The 26,176-nt window shown below is 51.6% G+C and overlaps 1 protein-coding gene across 2 annotated transcripts in view; it reads left to right on the forward strand.

The window, feature by feature from the left end:
- CAPN9 (calpain 9) overlaps positions 1 to 25,777 on the forward strand; it is a 40,220-nt gene extending 14,443 nt beyond the window's left edge. The window contains exons 5-21 of one of the 2 annotated variants that reach the window (XM_046028015.1): positions 477 to 645; positions 1,625 to 1,708; positions 4,533 to 4,618; positions 6,612 to 6,689; positions 8,018 to 8,178; positions 9,163 to 9,320; positions 9,495 to 9,703; positions 11,242 to 11,265; positions 11,407 to 11,443; positions 12,469 to 12,549; positions 14,191 to 14,248; positions 15,816 to 15,880; positions 16,359 to 16,427; positions 16,734 to 16,812; positions 18,676 to 18,792; positions 21,051 to 21,115; positions 23,545 to 25,777. In XM_046028015.1, coding sequence (XP_045883971.1) covers positions 477 to 645; positions 1,625 to 1,708; positions 4,533 to 4,618; positions 6,612 to 6,689; positions 8,018 to 8,178; positions 9,163 to 9,320; positions 9,495 to 9,703; positions 11,242 to 11,265; positions 11,407 to 11,443; positions 12,469 to 12,549; positions 14,191 to 14,248; positions 15,816 to 15,880; positions 16,359 to 16,427; positions 16,734 to 16,812; positions 18,676 to 18,792; positions 21,051 to 21,115; positions 23,545 to 23,571 — 1,567 coding nt within the window. In that variant the 3' untranslated portion in view covers positions 23,572 to 25,777. The remainder of the gene's footprint in view (positions 1 to 476; positions 646 to 1,624; positions 1,709 to 4,532; positions 4,619 to 6,611; positions 6,690 to 8,017; positions 8,179 to 9,162; positions 9,321 to 9,494; positions 9,704 to 11,241; positions 11,266 to 11,406; positions 11,444 to 12,468; positions 12,550 to 14,190; positions 14,249 to 15,815; positions 15,881 to 16,358; positions 16,428 to 16,733; positions 16,813 to 18,675; positions 18,793 to 21,050; positions 21,116 to 23,544) is intronic. The other variant, XM_046028017.1, reaches the window with a different exon arrangement.
- Positions 25,778 to 26,176: the final 399 nt, after the last annotated feature.

A 26,176-nucleotide genomic window follows, 5' to 3' on the forward strand; every position in this document is an offset into this window, starting at 1 on the left:
GACAGCGTGGACGGGGGAAGGAGCGTAACTACAGAGAAGCCTAATGGACATGACCTCCCCCAGGTGGTCAAGGCACCATCGACAGGATGTCATGACGACAGTATGGACCCTGGATGTGACCTGATGAGAGGCACACGCTACTCCTCTGGTCCTCCTCCCCTACACCCTTAACCCCAGTCTAACTGATAGAAAAACAGCCAACAGATTCCAGTCCAGAGACATTCTACAAAACACCCGACAGTATTCCTCAAAATTGCCGAGGTCATGGAAAAGACAAGTCTGAGTTGGGCTGTCTGCTCGGCGGGGAGCCTGCTTCCCTTCCTGCCTCTCTGCCTACTTGTGGTCTCTGTCAAATAAATAAATAAAATCTTAAAAAAAAAAAAAAAAGAAGTTAGAAAAACTCTGGCCAAGGGGCGCCACCTGGTGGCCTCCCTTGTTCCCTGCAGCACTGTCCCTGCTTCCTCGCCACCCGACAGGCTGAACGGCAGCTATGAGGCCCTGAAGGGGGGCAGCACCATCGAGGCCATGGAAGACTTCACCGGGGGTGTAGCAGAGACCTTTGCAACGAAAGAGGCTCCAGAGAACTTCTATGAGATTCTCGAGAAGGCCTTGAAGAGGGGCTCTCTGGTGGGCTGCTCCATTGACGTAAGTCCTTCCTTTGCTTCTTCCCATTGTCGGCTTGGGGTCCTCGGGCTGCGGACCAGCAGGTGCCCTCGTCCTGGCGAGAGGAGGACCATGACTTCCAGGGAGTGGGGGTGGGGATGTGTCAGTGTTCATTTATTGTCCTTAAAACGAAAGTTGTAATTTAATGTTCTCCAAATTACAAAGTTAGGGCACACTTACCGTATCAGGCAGAACAATCCTGCCCAAGTCCCAGCCCTGGAACACCCAGTGTGTGCCCGTCACACCCCACCTCCTTACTAGGACAAACAGGCATGCGCCTAACTACACAACCACAGGAGAAGTTTGAGCCGACTAAATGGACTCTTACTCTATACTCTTATGAAACTTGTTTTGTTTTTTTTAACTACTTCCTATAACATTAAATCATTCGTATCAGCAGAGAGGGATCTAACAGAATTTTCCTAATGTCTTTATGCAGGCCAACACACACACGTATAATGTCATTCTATCCAGTTTTTAGAACCCATTCGAGTTCTGTTTCCTCTTGGGTTAACTTGGGAATGTCTTCCTTGCTACTAAGTTATCTCTTTCCTCTGTGTTTCCTCTGTGTTTCCAAGTTCGTGATAGAGCTGTGTGTTTAACACTGTTAAACGGTTCTTATCCTCTCTTTGGTGTATGGGTTGTACTTCTATCTTGTGTTGGACTACATGATGGGGGGTGGGATCAAATTGTTGTGTTTGGGAGCAAAAATTGAACTTTTCCCTGGAGTCTGAGCCAAGAATGAGGGTCTTCCTCACCCTGGGAAGAGCATGGGAACTGCTATATGTCACTGCTAACCATCTTCGGAGTGTCCTGTGTACCTACCTGATACATGTCAGGCACATGGCTCTCAACTGGGGGAGGGGAAGGGGCAGAGCCAGGCACAGGGCTGGGTCTGGGCAGGTAGGGAAGGCTTGACTTACCCAAAGGGCCCAACACTGCTTTTTTTTTCACATTTTAGATCAGAAATTCTGCAGAATCTGAAGCCCGGACGCCTTTTGGCCTCATTAAGGGCCATGCGTACAGTGTGACAGGAATTGACCAGGTAGGCGATGTGAATGCCTGGGGATAGGGTACAGGAACAGACTTGGCGGTGCTGGTCCCTCATACTGACTTAGGGCATCACAGTTTACACGTTCAGACGTTTTAGAGAAGGTCTCATCTAAAGGAGGCAGGCTGGAAACCAAAAGAGCAAAATAGGAGAGAGAGAGAAGCACAGAGTACCCACATGGCTTAGCTCATGTGAAAGCCTGGGCTTTGTTTTTTCTTTTCTTTTCTTTTTTTTCTTCCCTAATTCTGTATCAGTGCTGTAGTAGTCAGAGTTCTCTAGAGAAACAGAACCAGTACCAAGATATCAATAGACGATAGATGATAGACGGTAGACGATAGATGGTAGATGATAGACGATAGATGATAGATGATAGATGATAGACAATGGACGATAGATGATAGATGATAGATGACAAAAAGGGAATGAGGAATTGGCTGCCATGATTATGGAGTCTGAGAAAGCCTACGATCTGCCATCTGGCGGGGGTCTTCCTGTCCAAGTCCAAAAGCCTGAGAACCAGGAAAGCCAATGATACAATTCCCAGTCTGAGAGAAGAAGAGGACCAAAGTCCCAGCTCAGCAGTCAGACACAGAGAATGAATTCTCCCTTTGTTCACCTTCTCTAGCCCTATTCAGGTCTTCAACTGATAAGATGAGGCCCCATAGGCCCACCTGCATGGGGGAGGGCCCTCTGCTTTACTCAGTCTCCCAATCCAAAGGCTAATCTCATCTGGAAATGCCCTCACAGACACACCCAAAATGGTGTATAACCAAATGTCTGGGCGCCAGTGGCCAAGTTAAATTAGCATAAAAATAACCATCAAGTACTCTATGTTGGCTAACTGAACATAATAAAAAAATCATAATAATAACCACCAAAAATCCCATTTTCTGCAGCTGTAGCCCAGGGTGGAACTGATTCCCAGGGGTTCCTAGACCCCGCACAGCACCCCTCTGACTTCTAGGGGGTGCTTAGTTAGGGCAAGAGCTCCTGAAGGGACATGTGGGAAAGAGAAGGGGAAGAGATGTCAAGGAAGAGAAGGATAAGAAGCCATGGGCCATGGTGTTTCGGGGTCAAGTTCAGCAAAGTCTAAAGACCTACTTCGTGCTTCTGTTGGACAAGTCTCAGACCCGGTCTGTAGAGGGCCCAGCCCCTCTGGTCTCTCCTGTTGCTGCCCACATTTTGATTCACACAGTGCAGAGGAATGGGGAGCAGGGAGTGCAGGAGGAAACCTATCCTGCCTCCCTGTCAGGAGCGTCTGAGCAGAGCCTTCAGGGCGGCAGAGGAAGTGGGATTCTCTAGAATCGAACCCTCAGCACAGGCTCCTTCCCCTCCTTCCCTGTCCATAATGCCTTGCCAACCACTTGCTTGAGTAGGCATGTGAGTTTTTCACTTTTAAAAATTTTATTTATTTATTTATTTTTCAAAGACTTATTTATTTATTTATTTATTTATTTAAGAGAGGTCGAGAGAGAGCACAAGTTGGCAGAGCAGCAGGCAGAGGGAGAGGGAGGAAACCAGACACGGGGCTCGATCCCAGGACCCTGGGATCCCGACCTCAGCCGAAGGCAGCTGCTTAACCGATTGAGTCACCCAGGTGTCCCAGCATGTGATTTTTTTAAAGTTTATTTATTTATTTATTTGAGAGAGAGTGAGCGAGCAAGAGAGAGAACATGAGCAGGAGGTGGGGGGGGGGAGGGAGAAGCAGGCTTCCTACTGAGCAGGGAGCCCGATACAGGACTCGATCCCAGGACCCCAAGATCATGACCTGAGCCAAAGGCAGATGTTTAACCGACGGAGCCACCCAAGCGCCCAGGAGGCATGTGACTTTTCCTGGCACGTCTTCCAAGTATTATTCCCAGTAGTAGAGACTTTCCATCACATCCGTGCAGTTGCTTTTCCTTGCTCTCCCCGTCTAACGCGCTGACCTTCCCCGTGCACTTCACTTAATGAACCTCTTAAACAATGGGCTACAAGCTACTTCCTAGACTCTGGAGAGGTCACACTAACTTGATTTTCACACATCAAAAATACGCTTTGTGCCCAGGGCATGAGGATAAAATGTTTTGAGCTAAAATTTCTGGTTTTGATGAGTTAAAGTCTTTTCTACTCCCCTTTCTCCACCATCTTGCTAACGTGCACTGGCCCTTTCCCCTGGTCCGGGGCAGGGCACGAAGGTCATGGCCGAGCATCTCTCTTTACTGGCTCAAGGGTGCTCCATATGGACAGAAAAAGCCTCCCCGACCTCTGAAAGGGGGGAATATTGGAGTCAGAAGACTTAGAAGTGGTTTTGTTTATCTTTGCTTAAATTCTCAGTGTGGGCCTATACGATTTTCGTTCATCTGTGAGTAAGGTATTAAGGATGAAGAAAACTCACTCTTAGGTCCCTGAGCCCTTTGGACAAACAACTCTTTACCTCTCGCCGTGCTCGATGCCGACGACGCACTGAGAAATAAGACCCCGCCCCTGCCCTTAGGGCGATTCCAGTCCAGAGAGAAAACGCATTCATTTGAAGATTCACATGGACTCTTTTCTTGTTCTTTATAATTCTACTTTACTGCCCAGGTACAGTGTATCCCTTCTGGCATAATGTAACAGAGTTGGAGAGGCTAGCGCTGTACTCACTAGGAGTTAGAAAGTTCCAAGGGCTAGTTGAGAGTTGATGAGTTCTGACGTGTGTTTGGCGTGTCAGAGTCAAGAGGCTTTGGGGAAAGCCAGCTGTGACAGAGGGGAAGTAGCCCGGAGCTCACCATTCCACATTGCCCTGATTCTTTTGGATTTTACCATTCCACGTTTCCCTGATGTTTTTCTCCTCCAGGTAAACTTCCGAGGCCAGAAAACGGAGCTCATCCGAGTCCGGAACCCGTGGGGCCAGGCTGAGTGGAATGGGTCCTGGAGTGACAGGTCAGTCCCTGCTTCCTTGCCTTCCCAGGGCACAGGGGCCTGGGGCTGTCTTCTGCAGGCAGACGAGGAAGGGCCACTGTGTCTCCAGTTCCCTCCGGGCTCTCTCTCAGGGGACTGTCCTGTGGTTGGGGTGGCCTTACTTCCTCCCTCTTCAGCCCTCTGGCCCACCATGCAGTCAAAAGGGAACACCCTTACAAGGGCTTTTTCCCCTTTCCAGTTACTGTATTTACATCAGTGGGTCTGTTTTGTCCCGTGGGGACATGACGTCATCTCCCCCTGATGTTGTGAGGGGCTTCATCTCCAGCGATGAGTGGTTCCAATATGCAGTGTGTTTGTGTGTGCGAGTGTACATGGGGGGGTCGGGTGGGGTGGCCGTGAGGGTTTGAGGTGTGAGAATCCCTGAAATATTCCCAAGCAGGTCCCCATGGGGTTCTCTCTGATTGGTCCCTGGCCATTGGCGAGAGGCTGGCCGCCCAGTAGAGAGACAGGAATTGGAACAAGAAATGCACCCCTTATATAGCATTCAACTAGCAACATTTCTTTGGCCCCCATTATAAAGAAAGTTCTCCCCTGTAGGTGTGTGTCCCCTCCTCGTCCCCTGGTAAGCGGCCCAGGTAGCTAGGATCTGGGAACATTCAGATGTGATTGGGCAGGACCCACCCTGAGCTGCCCCCGCCCTCAGCCAGGATTTTGCCATCTTGGGGTCCCGCTGTCCCACCCCGACCCGCTCACAGCTTGTGGGACTCTGGGGAGAACTCCGGCAAGTCTAGAGCCTGAGTAAAAGAACTTGAGCTGTGTTTGTCCTCAGATCACAAAGAGGCCACCATGTCACCAGCCATCACTGTGTCTGTGTCTCTGTTAACCTGACTCCAACGTGACAGCACAGCGCACACCCCTGGGGGCTGATCCCATCATGGCTCTTGTCCCACCACCTCCCGGCCCCATTTGGCTTCTGCCTTCTCAGAGCCCGCCGCCTCGGGCAGAGATGGATTCACACCAGCATCACGGGAGGGAAGAGATCAGACTCCTATCCTGGCAGAAATGGAAAGAACGGAAATATTGAAATCGAAGATAATGAGACGCTTCGTATCACACATGGACGATCACAGTGTCCTTCCATTTAGAGAACTCAGCCCGTAAAAGGGCCACGGGTGCCTTCTCTGGGAAACACACGGAGGGAGAAACAAGGGAAGCGCATTTCCTGGGGTCAAGGCTGGAAGGCGAGCCTGCCTCCCACTCCCGCTCAGCCTCCAGGTGACGGAGGGCAGGTCCCCATCCTGATCCCTGCTCCTGACCGTGCCTGTTAGGAGGGAAGTCCTAAAAGCGCTTTAGCTGGGCAGCTGGTGATGGGACGGGAGCCACTCGGAAGGTCCTGGCTCTGGGTACGGCACTCAGGACCTGGAGAGGGGCTTCTCCTGGGTCCTTCGTGGGACGAGCTCCATAGGGCGTGGACGAGGCAGCCACGTCGGCTGGGTACCACGTGCTGGTTACTCAGCAGGAACCACTCGGAGGTGGCTGTGTGGGTCACAGAGACACAGTGACCTTGGAGGTTTCCTAGCGAGCTCATCTACAGAAAGTGTTTAGTCTATGAAATGTCAAGTCCAAGCAAACATAAGATTTCTTACCACATTTCGAAACGTCACATACAAATGAAGAGGAGAGATCAGGAGATGCTCCAGGGCGCAGGTCAGACCCGTTCTGGCTTCCAGTTGGAAGTTTCTGCTGCTTTGCTGGTGTTCCACGTCCGGGGATGATCCTATGATAATCCCCTACGGAGGGGCTTCCCAGGACCCCGAGGACCTCTTACCATGGGCAGCTCTTGGACGCCCACTTCCCAACCAGCCTCTAGATCCCCGAGGGCATTTCTGGGGCCTAGGGAGTAGGCACTGACCAGAATCGGTCCCCACACAGCCCCACGCTGGCTCCTGGGGAGGGACGCTCCGGCCCCGCCCAAGTCAGTATCCTTTCCGCTGACTTTGCTTATTCCTCCCAGTTCCTCTGAGTGGCGTTCCGTGGGCCCAGCTGAGCAACAGCGCCTGTGTCCCATGGCTCTGGACGACGGGGAGTTCTGGTACGGTGCTCGTCGCTGTTCTCCTATCTGTATTAGCTACACAACGGGTATGAGCGCAGTCCCCTAGAGCCCTTGGCTCACTTGCTTGCCTTCTGTCTGTCTTTGTTCCATTTCTATGGTAAATCAAACCCATTTGTCTCAAGCCCCTTGTGCTCATCCACGATGGAAGAGAATTTGGTAGGAACATGGGGCTGAGCCTGTGTCTCCAGCCCAGCATCCCTCCTCCGAACCATCCATCATCCAAGTTTTCACGGTGTGTTTGAAGACAGACAGGCTGCCCCACTTCTCCCGGGGGCTGCTCCCTTGCCCAGCTGATGACAAGGGACCCCGATGGCAGTGACCTTGAGAGCATCCAAAAATAGAGACCTAAGTGGGCAGGAAGCGTTCCTAATCTGGACTTTCTGTGGGGTGGAATAGCTTTGCCTAACTGGGAGTTTTTAATGGGCCTTCATCTCTAGAAGCTTCTTTTGATCTTATTTCTTCCTGAGGGGTCCAGAAAAGACTTGGCTCGTCTAACCCTGCAAGACCACACAGTTCTGACGCCCAGCTTTCTTCCCGGAGGAGCAAACCAGTCAATTTTGAACGGAGCTCCCTTTTTTCTTAAAGGCCTTATTAAACACAGCAAGCAAAAGCCAGCACATACTAATAACCTAGCTTTTTCCCTCCTCTTCCCCTCGAGCACAGCCTCTGTCTTCCATATTTTTACAGTTTTAACCAACAGATTGCCATTTGTAATGTGGATATCTATTTTCCAGCTCTAACATTTCCTTGAAGCCTGTCCAAGTGCTAAGCTGGCGTCACCTAGTTTAGCATTCCATCACGGTGGCCTCCCGCTTCAAGGCACCAGGGACTTAGGGTAACACCAGCTGCTGTAACAAGTAGACTCAGAATGTATGAAGACACAAATGCAATAGAGTTTATTGCTCACTCATTGTACCCGTCCAACAGGACATCCCTGTTCTGTGGGTGGCTCTCTCCGTGCTGATTCAGGGACCCAGGCCCCTTCCTCGGTATGGCTTCACCATCCTCCGGGGTCCCCTGGCCATCTGCAGGAAGCCAGCGGAAGTGGAGAGACAGGAAAGATTGGAGGAGACCCCCCACCCCGCTCCCTAAGAGCCTCGACCCACACATCACCGCTCGCGTCCCACTCTAGCTGCAGGAGCGAGCTGCAGTCCCTGAACCCAGGTTCTCCTTAGCTTTGCTGGTGTCTTTTCTGTCTGCCACACCTGGGTTCTCCCCGTCCTCACCAGCCGGTTAGATGATTAAGCGAATGAATGGATCATGTCACCATCGCTTCCTATGCCTGGTGTCTCTCTGCCTTGTTGCAGGATGGCGTTTAGGGACTTCAAGACCCACTTTGACAAAGTGGAGATCTGCAACCTCACCCCTGACGCCCTGGAGGAGAACGCGCTTCACAAGTGGGAGGTGACGGTCCATCAAGGAAGCTGGGTGCGGGGCTCCACGGCCGGCGGCTGCCGCAATTTCCTGGGTTGGTAGTCTACCTGTCATGCTCTCTGTCATCGCCAAGGGTCCAGTCCAGCCTGGCGGACGTCAGCGGGCCAGCACCAGGTCCTTAGAGAAAGCCTGAGTGAGGAGTTAGCAGGATTTCTGGGATGGCCAGTGAGGGCTACAGAGACGTAGCAGAAAGTCAGATAAGATTGTTTAGGGGAAAATCTTATTTGGCCTCTTAGGTTATTTCCCATGACAAGTAATAAAAAACACAACTCATGCTAGTTTAGCAATAAAAAGGATTTTTTCCTTGCATGGCTGAAAAGTTCAGAGGAGAAGCAGGATGGGCTTCAGGCACAGTTCCCTCAAGCCATTGGTCTGGGGTTCTCTGCTCTGCCCTCTCTCCTCTGCTGACTTCTTCCTCCGTCTGGATTTCTCTATAGTCACAGGAGGGCTGCCAGCACCATCCAAGGCCTGTTGAGCCCTCACTTGTGCACAGGGTCAGCCAACGAAAGTCCTCAACTTGGGGACAATCCCTCTAACTGGGAATTCCTTGAACCCATATTGCCTGGGAAATGCTGCAGGCTGATTGGCTTTGTTCCAACTCTCTGCAGCAAGAGGGACTAGGATGAGCCAATCGGCGTTCACCCTTGGAGCTGGGGCTGGGGTGGGTTCTCCTCGCGTTGCACAAACACAGGGGCACAGTCCTCTCCTCTGAAATACCACATGAGAGAAATAAGATGGAGCACACCATAGACCCAGAGGAATGTCTTTAAAAAGCTACATGGGAAATGGCTCGAGAGAAGGTAGAGATGAAAGGGAAGCACTTGGCCTTCTCACCGGGGTTATGGGAAGCAAGGCACGAGGGGCATCAGAAGAGGGAGGGAAGAAATGAATGACTTTCTCAGGTTTGGGAAGATGTAGTGGGGGTGGATGGAGTGTGCGTGTGTGTGTGCGCACGAGAGCTTGTCCTTTGTGCTTTTTTTAAAGAAAGATGAAATAATTCACCTCTTTCAAATGGCAGATACCTTCTGGACCAATCCACAGATAAAACTGTCCCTGACTGAGAAAGATGAGGGGCAAGAGGACTGCACTTTCCTCATAGCCCTGATGCAGAAAGATCGAAGGAAACTCAAGAGGTTTGGAGCCGATATGCTGACCATTGGCTACGCCATTTACCAGGTGGGTAGGAAACAAGACGCTCTTCAGAGCCCCACCCCGGGTGCTGGATCCTCAGCATCTCCTTGTCCATGTGCCCCACTCAATGGCCAGTCCCCCAACTGTGTCCAAGTAGCCAAGACCAGCGGTCCTCCTCATAGAACCAACCCCTCCCAACACTCTTCATGCCCACTGCAGAGCCCCGGCAGAGACGAGCACCTGAACAAAGACTTCTTCAGGTACCACGCTTCCCAGGCCAGAAGCAAAACATTCATCAACCTGAGAGAAGTCTCTGATCGCTTCAAGCTGCCCCCAGGGGAGTACGTCCTGATTCCCAGCACTTTTGAGCCCCATCAGGAAGCCGATTTCTGCCTGAGGATCTTTTCGGAGAAGAAAGCCGTCACCCAGTGAGTAACAGGCTCGAGAATTCCTCTTCGGTTAGTGGCTCAGTCCCCGGGAAGTCACGGAGGACCGTTGGAGCCATGACCCCTTTCTTCCCTTCGGACGATCCACCTGAGAAGGCAGGCGGGAGGGTCTCCTATCCCAATTGCAAAGCAGGATAATTTGCATTTTAGTTCTGCTCCTTACGCCCCTCGAACAAGCCTCTGAGAGGTTGCTGTCTGCAAGCCCTCCCAGAACCACGCTCACCCGGCCATGAATACCACCAGAGTGATGCTCAGGTGGGCCCTCCACTTCCCAGATCCTAGTGTCAAGAAACGTCTGGAGTGAGACCCATTGAGAAGTGCTAGACTCACTTTTGAATACAGTGAAGGGGGTGACCGTTACCGGTTTCCAGAATGACCCATTCTTTCAGCTTCAGTTTAAATAAATGTTGCCAAATTGTCTGGTGTTGGTCTCGGCCCGTGGACAGCGATGCCATCAGCCAGGACAGCCTGGCGGCACTCACCTGGGCAGGTGCTGCCTGGGGTGGGCCCCCAGAGACGTTTCCCGAACCGGAGCCAACGCTGAGGCCAGATTGACCCTTGTGGGTCTTTTAATGATTGCAAGATGCACCTCAACAACCCAAGGAACTCTGGAAAGACAAGGTTTATTACGTACAGGTCCTGGAGAGCACACGGCAATCCTGAGGCCCCACCGCGATGTCCTGCGGAGAGAGAGAGAGAGAGAGAGAGCGTGCGCACACAGGCCTGGGGTTCTGCCTTTATTGGGGTCGAGGGTAGGGGCTAGGGTTTCAAAACAGGTTCACTCTTGGTGAACTTCAAACATAAAAGCAGGAATTAAAGTGCTCGAAGGAAAAGCAAGGAGTGGGCCAAATGGTCTACCAGAGCTTTCTAAAAAAAGAGAGAACTTCGTGGGTGAGGTGGCTGGGTTTTGTGTCTAGCTGTGAAGCTGGCAATGTGTTGATTGGAGATGGATATCTTTGAAACGGATGCCTGAACCGCCAAAAACTTAATGCCAGACACTTATGTTACCATCAAAAAAGCTAATTGTCAAGGGCTTATACAGCACAAATCGGCCTTCTATCTAATATACCCAACTTTCCACCACCTCCCCCTTCGCAGTGTCTTAGCAAAATTATTTTGTGTTGGACACTTCTATGAAAAGTTTCCCATTATTACCCTTTTGCCATCGGTTGCTCTGTGGCAGAGGGAGAAAATGGTTCAAGATACAAGCGTCCACTCCTTTTCCCAGTAGAGACATTCTAGAGGTGGCGGAGAAGGGCCATGTTGGCTAATGCTGCATTTGAGCTAGATGAAGCCCCAGCTAGGGACCGCCCTTAGATACCGAGATGGAGCCCGCTGTGAGTTGGTAGCCTCCCGTTCTATCTTTTGTTCAGAGGGGTAGATGGCAGGCACTGAGAATATCCCCAGCTGTCCAGTCTGGTTGGAGTTCCCAAGCTGATTACAAAAGATGTGATTCCTTCTTCTCCACTAAATAGAAGAAATTAAAGATCTTCCTTTAATTTTTGAAAATTCTGCTGGAGAGTTGTTCTCCAGTCTTCTTCCAGGTACCGGTACAAGCTGAGGATGAATTCCCCAGGATCTGTTCACACAAAAGCGCCCACACGAGAGGCATGCAGACTGGCAGCTCTTGTGGGCGTCAAGAACGAGAGAGGAAGTTAATCTACAATGTGTTTTCTCCCCTCCAGGGACATGGATGGGGATGTGGCCATTGACCTTCCGGAGGTATGGCTTCGCATGATACTCTGGAGGGTGGGAGTCAGTGACGGTCCCGAAAGTTCCCTTCGATCACAGTGTCATTCAGGGCTTTGAAGTTCAGGGAATGGTTTATCTGTGATCGGGTGAGTACCTTGATTCCAATCTCATGGAGGACAACCTTGTACCTCCTAAGTCTCTCATGTCCTACCACGACCGGGCATGGGAACGAGGTACGTGGTCTGAAGAAAGCTCCGTTTGGAGCGATGTTTCTCTGGACTACCAGCCACTCTGTTCCCTGAGAAGTGGCTGTCGCTTCCAAAGGGCATGAGATGTCTTTAAAATGCCTTCAGTTTAAGAAAAATAACGCAGAACAAAATGAGCGTGGCTAGGAGACTCCCTTGCAGAGGACTTGGAGGAACACGTGACTTCCTCCCTACGATACATGTGTTGTGGGGGCTGTAGGGGAGAGTTTTATCCTTGTCCAGGGGCTATAAGACTTTGAAGATGTGCCGAGCTATAACTGGGATAGTGTAATGTTTCCCAAATCAGCACTGATCGGCCCAAGACAAAACTAAAATACCCAACGCATTTTCTGAGCTCTTTCCATGCACCGGGCTCAGGGCTGCCTGCTAGTGACAGACTCCTGTCCTCAAAGATTTCACCACCTGTCAAGACAGATGGTGCGGCAAGTAATTACAGTCAAGAGTGGTGAGGGGTCCGTGAGAGAGGGCGCAGGGAGCCACGACCACCAGGGCTGGAACCCCAGCTCGGTCAGGACCCCAGCCTTCCTTGGCGCTCTTGTCTGCAAAAGACCCCTGATCCGTCTTTCCAGATTCTCCCTCTAAAGAGCCGTCCCTAGGGATCCGACGGCCGCTCCTAACGCTCCAGGCAGCGGCCCCTTCTGTTTCCTCCCCACAGCAGTGAGGTCCCAGCCTCTCCCAAGGGACCGCAAGGCCTCCAGGGCGCTCCTTTTTCTTGTGATTTCTTTGGGATAGCAAATGCCACATGTTCTTTCTGTAGCTCCAAAGCAAGTTCCTCTGGTTGCTTTCTAGCCTCCGAAGCCGACTCCAGCTGGCCAGGAGACGGAGGAGGAACTGCAGTTCCGGGCCCTGTTTGAACAAGTTGCCGGCGAGGTAGGGCCGCTGCGGGCTATGCTTGGCCTTGACCCCCTGGGGTGCCGAGGGGCCTGGTTTTCTCCACAGCAGTTACCAGAGGCTTGCTGGAGCTCGAGCCAACCGGAGGCCAGGCCTGATCGTCTGGGAGGGTCCAAAGCCCGCCTCCCCCACCAGACTGGGCTGCCACCATTGGTGGGACCATGGCCCCCCAAAAGCTCAGCCTGGCCCGGGGCTTTCTGTGGAAGGCTAGGGGGAGCCTTGAAGAGGAGCTTCATTGCGCTCTGCCCACAAACCGCTGCCTTTCGAACGTTCTCTCTGCTCTGGTGGAAGTTGGGGTTGTTCGGGGATGTCACCACGAAATTGCAAATGCAAACTTTGTCAGGTACCAGTAGCGGCTCGGCCAGGTTTGGCGGTTTGGGTCAGGACCAGCCACTGGGGAAGGAGGGATCTGTCCCTGGTCTCCTGCTCTCCAGCCCCTACACCATCATTGCCCCCTCGGTTGTCAGCTTGTTTGTTGGGGGTCCCGGCCTCTCTTGGGGGCCCTGGGTGTCTCTCGCCCCAGGCTCCGTTCTCCTAGAAACTGCCCCACATCGTAGCCATTAATAAAATGAGCTTGTTTGACCATTTCCTGGAGGGGCGATAATGACTACGTTCGCTTCCTTCTCCTGCCAGGGCCCCTGAATCATAAAAGAGGTATGTTTGCGGGTGGGGAGCCCCGACGGCAGGATTTCAGGCCGCGTAAGAAGCAGGAGGGCAGAGAGACTTGGGGATGGCAGTCTGGGCGGAGAGAAATGGGGACCCGTGTGGTTCTGTGTAAGGCCGCAGCAGGCCAGACGGCCACCGGGCAGGCAGAGCAGGGCCGGGGCAGGGGCGGTGGGAGGGGGTGGGGGCGCACATCAGCCATTCCTCCTCCAGGGCTGACCACCCCAAACCCCATTCCCCAGGCCCCGGGAGCTCCAGGCAGGCCCGTATGACATAATTTCACAGGTGACTATTCCGCTCCAGTAGCTCAAAACCCTGGACCAACGGAGCCTTGAGTCCACGCTGCTGCTCAGTCGCGCACGTAACACTTGCTGCGGCTTCCTGGAAAATGCAGATCCTCTCGCCTGGAGGTCTGGGGCAGGGCCTGAAACTCCACATTTCTGACAAGCTTCTAAGGGCCATGGGTGCTGAGCTCTCGTGGGCTTAGCAGACGGCCCCAGATCAGTGGCTCTGAATTCACCCTAGAGGTTTTGAAAATAACCCGTGAGACAGCCTCCCAGTCTTCTGAATTGAAATGGTCCCTGGAGGGAGCCGCCAGCGTGGGGCGAGCCCGCAGTGTGGCCATTGTCCATACTCTGCAGGGGGTTCTGCTGTGCAGGGGCTTGGGGACCCAGATGCGAGGGTCCTCGAACACAAGTGCCACGTGGGGAGCTTTGGGGGGGTGGGACGCTTGCCTCGTCTGGCTCAGCTTTTCCATCCTCTCTGGGCGGGGCATGGGCATCCCTGAGAAGTTAGGCAGGTTGCAGTCTCGGGAGACCGGCACATGGGCTCCCAGCAGGGTCCCTGAGGGCCAGCAACGTGTGACACTGTGGCTTGAGCCAGATCAAAATCAGGACTGGAAGCAAGTGACAAAGAAGGCCCTAAGGGCCATCAAAGCAGTCGCCTCTCCTCCCACAGGACCTGGAGGTAACCGCAGAGGAGCTGGAATACGTCTTAAATGCTGTGCTTCAGAAGAGTAAGTGCTCATCCCCCACCCATCGGGGGCCCCAGGGCTCCTCTGGAGGGGATGCATGACCTGTGACCTGGAGCTGCCTCTCCTCCGGCTCCCCCTGCTCTCCAGGGCTGACTCCAGCTAGACTTGCCAAATAGCTTTCATTGCTTATTTCCTGATTACAGAAATGATGCCAGTTATGGCAGAAAATTCTGTAAAAATGCAGAAAAGCCTAAAGACAGAGACGAAAGCCTCCAATGACCGAACCACCCATGGATAAGCCCCGTTAAGATGTGCGTGTGTGTCTTCGCCTGTGTGTGTGTGTATCGTGTGTCGTCAGTGTGTGTCTCTCAGTGTGTATACATTTACACACACGGAATTGTCATCAAATTATAGATACAGTTTTATTTGTTAATGCAGCAGCTTTAACATAGAATTCTCATGCTGAACAATCCAGGAGCCCCGAGTCAGGCTCTCTGCTCAGCAGGGAGCCTGCTTCCTCCTCTCTCTCCGCCTGCCTCTCTGTCTACTTGTGATCTCTGTCTGTCAAAAAATAAATAAAATCTTTAAAAAAAAAAAAAGATTTATCCTTGTTGGGATGCCTGGGTGGCTCAGTTGGCTAGGCTGCTGCCTTCAGCTCAGGTCGTGATCCCAGGGTCCTGGAATCGAGTCCCACATCGGGCTCCTTGCTCAGCGGGGAGCCTGCTTCTCTCTCTGCCTGCCTCTCTGCCTGCTTGTGCTCTTTGTCTCTCTCTCTCTCTTTCTGACAAATAAATAAATAAATAAATAAAATCTTAAAAAAAAAAAAAAGATTTATCCTTGTTGTAGTATTTGCAAAGACTTCTTCGATCCATTCTGTGGCTGGATAGTATTTCTCTGTAGGAATATACCAGGTTTCGTTCCCCTATTCCTCACAGAGGGCGGTGAGGGTTGTTGCCACTCTCTGGCTCTCGTGACGAATGTTGCTGTGAACGTTAGTGAACAAGTCATTTGTGTGGACGTTTCTCCTGGGCACAAATCTCAGGCAGCTGCTGCCTTACAGGGCAACTCTGTCCTTCCTGTTTTAAGGAACCCTCCGACCGTTTTCCAAAGCGGCTCTTAAGAACGGCGTGTGAGTGTTCAAACTTCTTCAGTAACTTCAGTCCTGCCTTTTAAACCGACTTTTTCTGAGCATTTCCCCCGGTCATTACATGTGTTCCCAAAACGTTGCTCGTAAGGACCGTGTAACAATCCATCCAATGCACGTCACCTTTTCTGCTCCGACCCTTCTGTTGGTCATTTGTGTCCTTTCTAAATTGTTGCCATTATATGTAACCAAACGATAAAGGTCTTAATTTGTCATTCTTTGCTTGGGATTCTTGAAACTGGGATAAATGAATGGAAAGATCTTCCCGTTTTTTCATATTGTGCAGTTTCGTCCCCCCCACCCACCCAAAGGCCATGTCAGTTTCTACTGTCACCAGCAGCCTGAGAGTGAGCACATGTCCCCCTCCCCAGCCCCGGATCTGGCCCCTCCCTTGCACTCCCAGCAGCCGGGGATACGCTAATCTTATCACGTGTCAGTGACTTCTGCTTTCATGTGTGATTTCAGAAAAGGACCTCCAGTTCAAGAAGCTCAGCCTGATGTCCTGTAAAAACATCATCTCTCTAATGGATGTATCCTTCCAAATCCATGGGCTGTGTTTTCCCGTTGTGCAGAACTTTCTACAATGTGGCACCCGTAGCCGATGGGATAGTCTCCTTGGAGAATACGCAAAGACCGGGCAGCACCTAGAACTGGAACAGAATCGGAGGCACAGGCCGTCCAGTAGGGGGACTGCTTCTGAAGGGACTGGGGCCTCTGGCTGCCACTTTGGGGTCCCAGCTAAAGGGATAATAAGGGAATGTTTTCATTGCACTTTCTCGAACCTGCTGGCGCAATGCCCATCTCAAGCCTGCCCATCTCACCCCTGCCACTTCCCCTCTTCAAAGAAGCGTGGTTTGCTAATTAAGCTACCTCCCTAGGAGCCCTGACTCTGTGTCACGGGCCCCCCGGGCCAGCCGGTTTCCCCTCCATCCCTGAAGTCTCACAAGGCACCTGGGGTCGAAACCCTGATCATCTTCCTTCCTTTCTTCCTTAACGCGCTCGGCACAGACCAGTGGCAACGGGAAGCTAGAGTTTGGGGAGTTCACAGTGTTCTGGGACAGGCTGAAGAAGTGGACAGTAGGTGACCCTGCCGGGCACGACCTCTGGGGATTGAGCCAGCCTGGAGCAGGAGGGCGTTTTCCGTGGCCAAGGGAGAGGGCCGGAGGGAAGGAATCCCCAGGTCCCTTCTCGTGCTTCCAGTGCTTCCAGGAGGGAAGGAAGCTCGATGGAATCCCCAGGTCCCTTCTCATGCTTCCAGTGCTTCCAGAAGGATCCATGCTTGCCCTTAGAATGAAAGTGAAAGCGAGAGGTCGAGGAGTCTCTCCTCGTGTGCAGGCCGTGGTGCCCTCCCTCTGGTTCTCAATGCCTCTGTCCTCCCCGTAGAACCTTTTCCTCCAGTTCGACGCTGACAAGTCGGGCACCATGTCCTCCTACGAGCTGCGCATGGCCCTGAAAGCCGCAGGTAAAGCGAGCCTGAAAGGTCAGGTGTGGGCTGCCCAAGGCCGGGGACTGTCTGTGGACGGCCCCTTGCTTCTCGTGCCCTAGGAGGTGGCTGGTCTTGGGCCCGAGGTCGTCCTTCTTAAGGGCACAGCTCTGGGAGTGCCAGAGCCAGGCCTCAGGCTCAGGACTCGCTCGCTCACGCCGGGGCCCGTGTTTTGAGCCACTTTGCAATATTGGCAGAAATCTTTAAAATGGGTCCACTGAGAGCGAACTTAGTGTGACCCCACCTCCGACCTCTGGCCAAGTTTTCTGGCCAAGCTGAAGTCATGTGACCCTTTGGTGGCGGGCCACACGTGGTGCCCCCAGACCTCTAACTGCTGCTTTCGGATGGTGATGGCTGGGAATGATCATGGACGGGGCAGGGCGTGCCGGGTCCCAGGATTCAGGGACAGGGAGGAGTCCTGGGGTTCCTCTGCCATGGGCAGCTCTGTCCCTGGCTTTGTCCCCAGACTCCAGACTGGGTGGTTCCATCACAGTTCACATCAGCTCTGCACACGAAGGACAGGACCCAGAAAATGCCACAGATGAGGAGGGTCTGACCCTCTTAGGGGCTGCTGACCCTGTTTCTAGGGGAGGAGGATGGAGCAGAGAGGAGAGGTGTGCCCGAGTCTTTCCGAGACTGATGTGGGGGGCAGGAGGATGCCCTCGCTCTCCCCTCCTCCAGCCCCTGGGGAGCAGACACCAGCATCTGGGGCGTCGCCAGCAACCCACAGCACTGGCAGCTCCAGAAACCTCTCTCGATGTCTGACTGGCCTTCTCCTCTGTCTGGGATTGGGACTGAGAGCAGGGAAGACCGGGTAGATTTCCAAGCAGAGTATTGAACATTCTCTGGAAATCGAGCACGTAGACTGAAGTCCGGGGGAGGGGGGAAGTCCCAGGATGTGGGTTAATACTGAAGCATTAAACGTTGGATCTAAAGTGACTTTACCTCCCTCAAGCCCTCGTTCAACCAATAAGGACATGAATCCCAGAGAAGTGAAGCAGCCGGCCCCTGGCTCAGCCTGGGTGTGTGAATGAGCCCCTGCCCCAGGGCGTCACTCACTGGGGGCTTCAGCATCCTTCTAGAAACATGATCCCTGGGATGCCTGGGTGGCTCAGTGGGTTAAGCTCCTGCCTTCGGCTCAGGTCATGATCCCAGCATCCTGGGATCAAGTCCCACATCAGTCTCCTTACTCCGCAGGGAGCCTGCTTCTCCCTCTGCCTCTGCCTGCAACTCTCTGCCTGTGCTCACTCTCTCTCTGACAAATAAGTAAGTAAAATCTTTTAAAAAAAGAAAGAAAAGAAAAGAAACATGATTCCTAGAGCCCTCAGTACCTTTGGGTTTAAAGTGCTCTCCTGGGGCACCTGGGTGGCTCAATGGGTTAAAGACTCTGCCTTCGGCTTGGGTCATGATCTCAGGGTCCTGGGCTCGAGCCCTGCATCATGCTCTCTGCTCAGCAGGGAGCCTGCTTCCCCCGCTCTCCCTCTCTGCCTGCCTCTCTGCCTACTTGTGATCTCTGTAAAATAAATGAATAAAATCTTAAAAAAAAAAAAAAAAGTGCTCTCCAGAAATGGAGGCGGGAGGGGGATGGGAGTGCGGCTCAGACACCATCCAGCTTTAAGGTCCCCCCAAGTGAGGCTTCCTGAAGAGTCCGCAAGATACAAGGGGTAAGTGAATGTTAAAGCCAGGAGCGTGAGCTCCGGAGCCCACCGGCAATCCCCCTGGCAGAGACGTGCAAGGTCACGCCGCATCCAGGCTGAGGACGGGGAGCCCACCTGCTGGCGGGGTGTGCCCCGAAGGTGCCCCCACGGGCCCAGGCAGGACACGTCTCCTCCCTCCCCACAGGCTTCCAGCTGAGCCATCATCTTCTGCAGCTGATCGTCCTCAGGTACGCGGACGAGGGCCTCCAGCTCGACTTCGACGACTTCCTCAACTGCCTGGTCCGGCTGGAGAACGCGAGCCGTGAGTGGCTGGTGGCGCCGGGCCTCCTGGGACCCGGTGGGCGAGGGGTGGGGGGTGTCCCGAGCGGGTCCAGCCAGCCAGCCAAGAGTCCTGGTGACGACAGGCTCTGCCGTGTGATCTCTGGGCAGTGTGCGTGGTCCGCTGCGGGGTGGGGTGTGGGAGTCTTCTCTGCCGGACGGTCCTTAAGAATCTTCTAGTCCACCGCCTCTGCGTAGGGCCACTCCGCTTGCCCTTGGAGTCATTCTCCACATGTACACCCTCCGTGTCCTTGTGGGAGGATGGGGGGGGGGGCTCCAGCCTCCGAAGGTCCCATCAGGGGTCAAACCCATGTCCTTTCTGTCCTCCTCCCCCCCTCCCCCCGACCTTTGTGTTTTGTAAGCTCTAGACCCTGACCTGGTTTTCCCCAACAAGACGTGTTACCCCAGGAAGACAGAGAGATTTTGTGTAGGAGGCCCTTCGACTTTGCAGTCTGTGGTCACACTGTCACCAAGCTGAAGCAGAATGAAACGCATCCAGGGCCTGGAACCCAGCACCAGGGTGGCCGCCATGACTGGGGGCGAGGGAGAGAAATGCATCGATGTCCAGGGCCCTGCACCCCCCGAGGACGCCCATGCTTGATTTCATACTTCGGTGTCACCATCTTGAATCTCCATCATGTTTTAGCAGGGGGTCCCACATTTCCAGTTTGCACTGGGTCCCACGAGTCACGGACCCATCCTGTTTGGCATTTTTCTAAAGGATGTTTGCTAGGTGGCCTCAGGGCACTTGCTAACCCAAGTCAGGGTCTGGGCTCCCCGGGTCTAGGATGCCAGAGCTCCCTCTGCTTCTGTGACACTTAGAGCCCATGGGATTACCTGCGGAAGTCTGTCCCCACTGAGCTCTAACCCCCCGGAAAGCCACACTTAGTGGACAAGTAAGGCTTACGTGTGGGCTAATCGTGATGGCGCGATGGAGACAAGCCAGTGCTGGAGGCCTTGCACGCCAAGCCAGCAGGCGGGGCTTTCCCTGGGTGGTTACCACTACCACTCCCACTAGCTGGTGAGAGGTGCATTTTAGAAAGGCCCCCCGAAAGGCAGACACTTACTAGAATTACAAGGTGGACAAAACGGACCCAAAAAGAATGATATTTGGTAACTTATCATCTCTCAGCTGCCCCAGTCCTTTCTAAATGCCCTCAGCCCGGTCCTTCCAAGCCGGGGTTCTCAGCGTGTTCTTACGAAATCGAGGAGTATTAGGGAGAAAGTACTTTGGGCTTCACACCCACCTTCTCTGGGATCCTCTAGTTAGATCCACCACCTGGAGAACTTTTTCAAAATACCGAGGCTAGGGCTTCACCCCAGGATCAGCCAAACTTTTTATCCTCAGAATTTTCACTCTTAAGTATAAGGAATACCAGTCAGTCCCCACGGGCCCCATACCAGTGCTCCCAAACTTTGCCACACATTACAACCCCCGCATTCCTGGCAGGTTTAGAAAATTTCCATGAGCTGGGCTGCACAGGAAGCCAATTAATTAGACTCTAGGGGGTGGGACACAGCATCGCTCCTTGTAACCCGCCCCGCAGATGGTTCTGGAGCCTTACACCAGTCTCAACATGATCATCCTGCTAAGCTCTCATATGTTCTTCTAACATAACACTTTTTTTCGAATTATTTGATAACAGAGCTCAGAAATGCAATCCTTCCCTCTGTAAATACGTCTAACGGGCAGGCTTGTCTTCAGCACAGGCCTCCTGCCATCTGAGCCCCCAACACACTTCTCAGGGAGCCCTCGGTGTGGGCCGGCTCCCCGTCCTCCCCTGCTCGTCCTGTGCGTGCAGGAGCCTACGGTGCTCACCTTCTCATTAGGGACTCGTAGAGACTGAACGGCTTAGCTTCACGTACCTGTGCTTTTTTTCCGGGGGGAAGGCCCGTGGATCACAAGACATCTGTAGCTCCCCAAAAAGTTCGCACAGGCGTGATGTTTGGGGCCCAGGAGCTGGCCAGCTGACTGGCGTGTTGGCGAGGACAGCACGTGCTGCCCGATGCTAAGGCCGCCAGCTCTGCCCTCCCAGGAATTCAAGAGCCCCCATCGTGCGACAGAAATCCCCCTGTAGCCGGCCTGAGTCTGGCCTGCCGTTCTAGAAGATCCCTGCTTACCACCAGATGGAGCAGCTCCTCCACGGGCTGCCCTGCAGGGCCCCAAGGTCACTAGGAAAGAAAGAAACCGTCGAAGGAACTGTCCCCACAATGATGCTTTTCTCGTGTCTCTCCCATCAGGGGTGTTCCAGGCTCTCAGTACGAAGAAAGAGGACAAGGAGTTCATCTGTCTCAACATAAACGAGGTAAGATCCAGCTGGAGCTAGTCAGAGCCTCCACCCTATAAATGTTTCTTGAATGCCTCTGAAGGTCACACTTGGCCTTGGCGAGTGTAACAGCAATGAAACTGCTAATATTTTTAGGTACTAGTCGGTTAGCAACCAATGCAATCATTACAATGGTCCTGTGAGCTAAGAATGAACAGAACCCCCATTTGGCAGAAGTGGAAACTGAGGCATAAAACGATTAATCACCTGAAACAGAGCGAGAAAGCAAACCCTGCCTTCTTCTTCTCTTCCTTCTGCCATATGGGTTCCTCAGCCTGCCTGCCTTCTAGCCTCTGATTTGCTCACTACATGTCCTGTAGGTCTCGTGATTCTCAAAAACCCTGAGAAAGACGCAACTTTTGCCAGTTACAGGGCTAACGACAGCAAAAGTGATAGAGGGAAGAGCACGGATCAGAGTTTCAGAGGCTTGAAAGAGGCATCCCAGGGCTGGACCATCCTCTCCCGCCTGCCCAGAGTGTGGTCTGCTGACCAGCGGCGTGGGCATCACCTAGGCGAGCTGTTAGAAATGCAGCGTGCCCTTAGTGATTAGTCCACAAGACTACTATAAACTTCAGAGCTGCTAAGAGAATACATCTTAATTGTTCTAGCCACGAAAAACAGAAATGATAATTGTGTGACCTGAAAGAAATGTTAGCTCATTGCATTGCAACATATACATGTATCAAGTCAACACATTATATACATTTACACACTGTCCTGTCAGTTATGTGTCAATAAAGACAATAAAAAAAAATCACACAAGAAATGCAGAACACCAAGCCCCACCCCAAACCTGCTGAACCAGATTTCGTTTTAGGAGGATCCCCAGTGATTCCTACACACACTAAAGTTGGAGAACGCTGCTTAGATATTCTTCTGTCCAAAGGCAGGGAGGAGACTACGGACCACCTCCCTTCGCCAGTTCCTGTGATTTCCGTTGCCCATTTCCCCCCTTTCTCTCCCCGTGTCTTCCGTGTTCAGCTCTGTCTTCCCTTGCACCCAACAGTCTCAGCTCGAGTCTCCGTCACATCTCTGAGCTCCTCCCCCACCCACCCTCTTCCACATCCGCACTACAGACGCTGGCTCATTTCCAAGCCCAGTAGCAATTTTGGATTTGAGTTCCGCTTTATTGACTATCAAGATGAAGTGGTGGATGACAGTGTGTATTAATGGGATGGAACTTCCCCTCTGTGCTTTGACTTTGGTCAACTCAGCTGCTCTGTGCCTCAGTTTCCCCATCTGCAGCGAGATCGGGGCCTTAATCTTACACCAAAAGTTTGGTTTCTAAAAAATCATATAATTTATTGTGTCGGCTCATTACCAATGTTCTCATGTGTGTATCTCAGATCCCTGGACATACTGTAATTTCCCTGCAGACAGAAACTGGGCATTTTCCTTTTCTAGTGTTTTCTCTAAACGTCAATGCACACTATACACTCAATAAGTGTAACTCCTCTGACAAATAACCATAGAGAACACCTGGGGGGTTCCAAAGAAAGATGTGCATCCTCAAACTGGCCCCTTCTGAAAGTAAGAGGGATCCCCAGACCCAGACTTCTCAATGACGTCAACATTTGGCCACTATTAAGCATGAAGAAAAGACCGTGACCACCTATCCAGAGTGCAGGGGCAGAGAGAGCAGGTTTGGTAGTCAACACCCTCTGACCAAAGGCTTCAAAGGACCGGAAGCACAGAGGAAGCTTTCCCTTGCCTCTGAGTCAAGGTGTCACTTCCAAACCAAGTATCCACAGGCACGGGGGCTGGGACAGGCTCTCTCTACTGTCCACCCTCACCTCAACAGAGCCAAGTCAAGGGTGTGAGCTTTCCTGCCTTCCCTGACCTGGCCTTGGCATACACTGTGTCTAGAAAGTGGGGCAGAGAGGAGAGAAGAAACCATCCCACATAATCGTGTTCTCCCATGACCATGTCGTGATAAGAAAGCAGGGGGCAGGATGTCCTCAGGATAGAGAAGGAACCACGTGCAACTTTTCCACTTGTTCACTTGTCAAGAGCCCCAGGTGCTAAGCCCGCAGCCTCTTCCTGATGGAGCCCCTCTGCCCTCCCCGTGAGGGGACCCCTCGACAAAGAGAAAAGGCGTTTCTGATCGCCCTGCTTTGGGAGCGTTAGGAAGGCTCTCTTCTTTGCCAGGGAGAAAGCACGTTTCTCTCTCTCTCTCTCTCTCACCATCTGCTCTTGACTTGAGCTAACTCAGAAAGATCTCAGGACCTCTGGAAAACTGAAAGTGCTGGGAACTCATTTTTTAAAAATATTTCATGTTGAAGAGCGAGTCCATATTCTCAGGCAGGATGATCATATGGCGGAGCGGCTGTGACATAAACAAACCAGGCTGGTAGGGGAACGGAGGGGGAACCAACGCTCACTTCCTCTCTCTGTGTTCTTGTTCCCAGTTCATCAACTTGACAATGAACATCTGAGGCTTCCCTGGCAAGGATGCGGTCTGTCCAGCTGGGTCTTTACGGACCATGAACTTCAGGAGGTTTCTTGGTATAGAGCTCGCCTCCCATTATCCAACCTTCTCCTCCCCCTGCCCTACCATCCTGGTCTTGGAAGAGTGAAATGGACTCAGCTGTGATCTCTGATTTTATGCTACTTCTTTGTAAAATCACTGCCCTAAGACGGGGTAATACCACCCCCTATGCCTTACTCTCAGATTCGGGCGTCGTTAGCAACTTCTCCCCCGACTCCTTCCCACCTCTTCCCAGTACTGATTATCCAGAGTGTAAGTCAGTGCACAGAACGCTGGCTTCAGTGGAGTGTCAATCATTATCCTCCAACATCCTAGACAGGACAAAGGACAATGTTTTTTTAGATGTGTTGGGGCCTGAGATGAGAACAGAAAGGTGTGATGTCAGGATTATGCCTTTTCTTCATCCTAGGTGTGTTTCCTTATCGGGGGGAACCCCAGGGAATTCTGGATGCTTATTTGTAAGAATAAAATGCTAACTAAGACAGTCTCTGTCCAGTCCAGACACCCTTTGTGTCTGGAGCTTTGGGTCAGAAAAGCCAGGTGCAATGTTCCTTCTTCTCCGTAGTCCAGATTCAGGTCACTGGATTGCATTCATGTCTACCATGATGGGGAAGAGCAGAGAAGCCTTGTTTTAGCTCCCTGACACTGAATAGGAAATTCCCCCCAAATTGGGATAATGGGAATAACATGATATTGCCTCGGTAAATACTAGGTCTTGTTTTCTTATTTATATACTTGTGGCAGGTGAGGTGGGATGGAGGGGTGTGCGGAGGGAGGAGGGGAGACAATGGTTGGGATGAAGATCAAGTTAGAAGTGAAACTTCATCAGATTCCTGTCCCCTGGCCGAAGATGCTAGGGCAGCATGATCTCTTCCCACTTCCCTACGCTTCCCTGAACTCACCCAGCAATAGCAGCATCATGCAATAACAATGTTTCCTAGTTCCTGTCCTTGATACTTGACATCTCGAGGTCTTGCTGACCCTGGAGGGACTGCCCTTCCCGGAGCTAGTCAATTCCAGAGACAGTGTGCCTTCCACATACAAGCTAACCAATCCAGAGTCCACAATCCAACCACCTCTTCCAGGGGACTTTCACACTCCACACCACTATCCACCTGCCCTAATCACTGCAGGGCCAGGTTCCAGAGCTGCTGAAATTCAAACTAGGCAATCCTCACCCATCCCTTCCCACGAAAACCACAATAAAGACTCTTGCCCACATTTTCCCCTTGCTCCCTCTGCTTCCTGATCAACCCTGCGGCCTCTCTGTGTGGCCCTGCTTGACACGCCCTTCCCCTCTTTTGCGATTGGTGAATATAACAAGTGACCTTTTCAATAGCAATTGTCTCCTGATCTGTTGGTCTCACCAGATAATAATTTGAATTTTCAAGAAATGAACAGCACTACAAATGGTATCTGTGAGTGAATATAAAAGACAATAAATGTTTTTTTTTCTAATTTTGTTAAAAGACATAAGATTATATAAAGCAACAATTATAACACTGTATTCTTAGTTTTGTAACATGTGTAGTGATATAATAATAGCACAAAGGAAAGGGAAGAAATTGAGATACATTGAAGCAATATTACTATATTTTACTGAAATTAAGCAAGTATTAATCTGAAGTAGACAGTATAAGTTAATATGCATATTGCAATCTGTAAAACAACCTCTAAGAAAATGACAAAAATGCAGTAAAGCAACAAAGGAATCGAAATGGTATACCTAGAAAGAGTTGTTTAGCACAAAAGCCATAAAGGGGGAACACATTTTCAAAATGAGACACAGAAAACAAAATGGTAGACCTAAATCCAACCACATCCATAATTACATTAGATATAAATGGACAAACACTATAACCAAGAGGCAGTGATTATCAGAATGGATTTAAAAAGCAAGACACAATGGCTATTATCTACATGAGACAAACTTCACATAGAAATACAAAAATAGGTGGAAAATAAAATGATGAAAATGGTATACCATGCCAATGTAGCAATAAGTGAGCCAGAGTGGTTATGTTACTATCAAAAAAGTTAACTTCCAGGAACACCTGGGTGGCTCAGTGGGTTAAGCCTCTGCCTTTGGCTCAGGTCATGGTCTCAGGATCCTGGTATCGAGCCCCGCATCAGGCTCTCTGCTTAGCAGGGAGCCTGCTTCCCCCTCTCTCTCTGCCTGCCTCTCTGCCTACTTGTGTTCTCTTTCTCTCTGTCAAATAAATAAATAAAATCTTTAAAAAAAAAAAAAGTTAACTTCCAGATAAAAAATATCGTTAAAGACAAGAAGGATCATTACAGGATGATAAAGGGTAAATACATTAGGAAGATATAACAATTATAAAATGTAATACTACCTAGTAGTAGAGACTCAAAGTTTATGAAGCAAAAATGCATGGAATTGAAAGAAGTAGTTTAACAGTGAGCTCAATACCCCACTTCAGTAACTGACAGATCAGCTAAACAGAAAATCAGCAAGGATGAGATAGGCCAATGGACCATTGTGAGGGGTGGTCACGACTCCCAGCCCTCTTCTCCCGATAACAGAGATGCCC

Source organism: Meles meles, chromosome 13, assembly GCF_922984935.1.
Source record: "Meles meles chromosome 13, mMelMel3.1 paternal haplotype, whole genome shotgun sequence".
In the NCBI taxonomy this organism is placed as follows: domain Eukaryota; kingdom Metazoa; phylum Chordata; class Mammalia; order Carnivora; family Mustelidae; genus Meles; species Meles meles.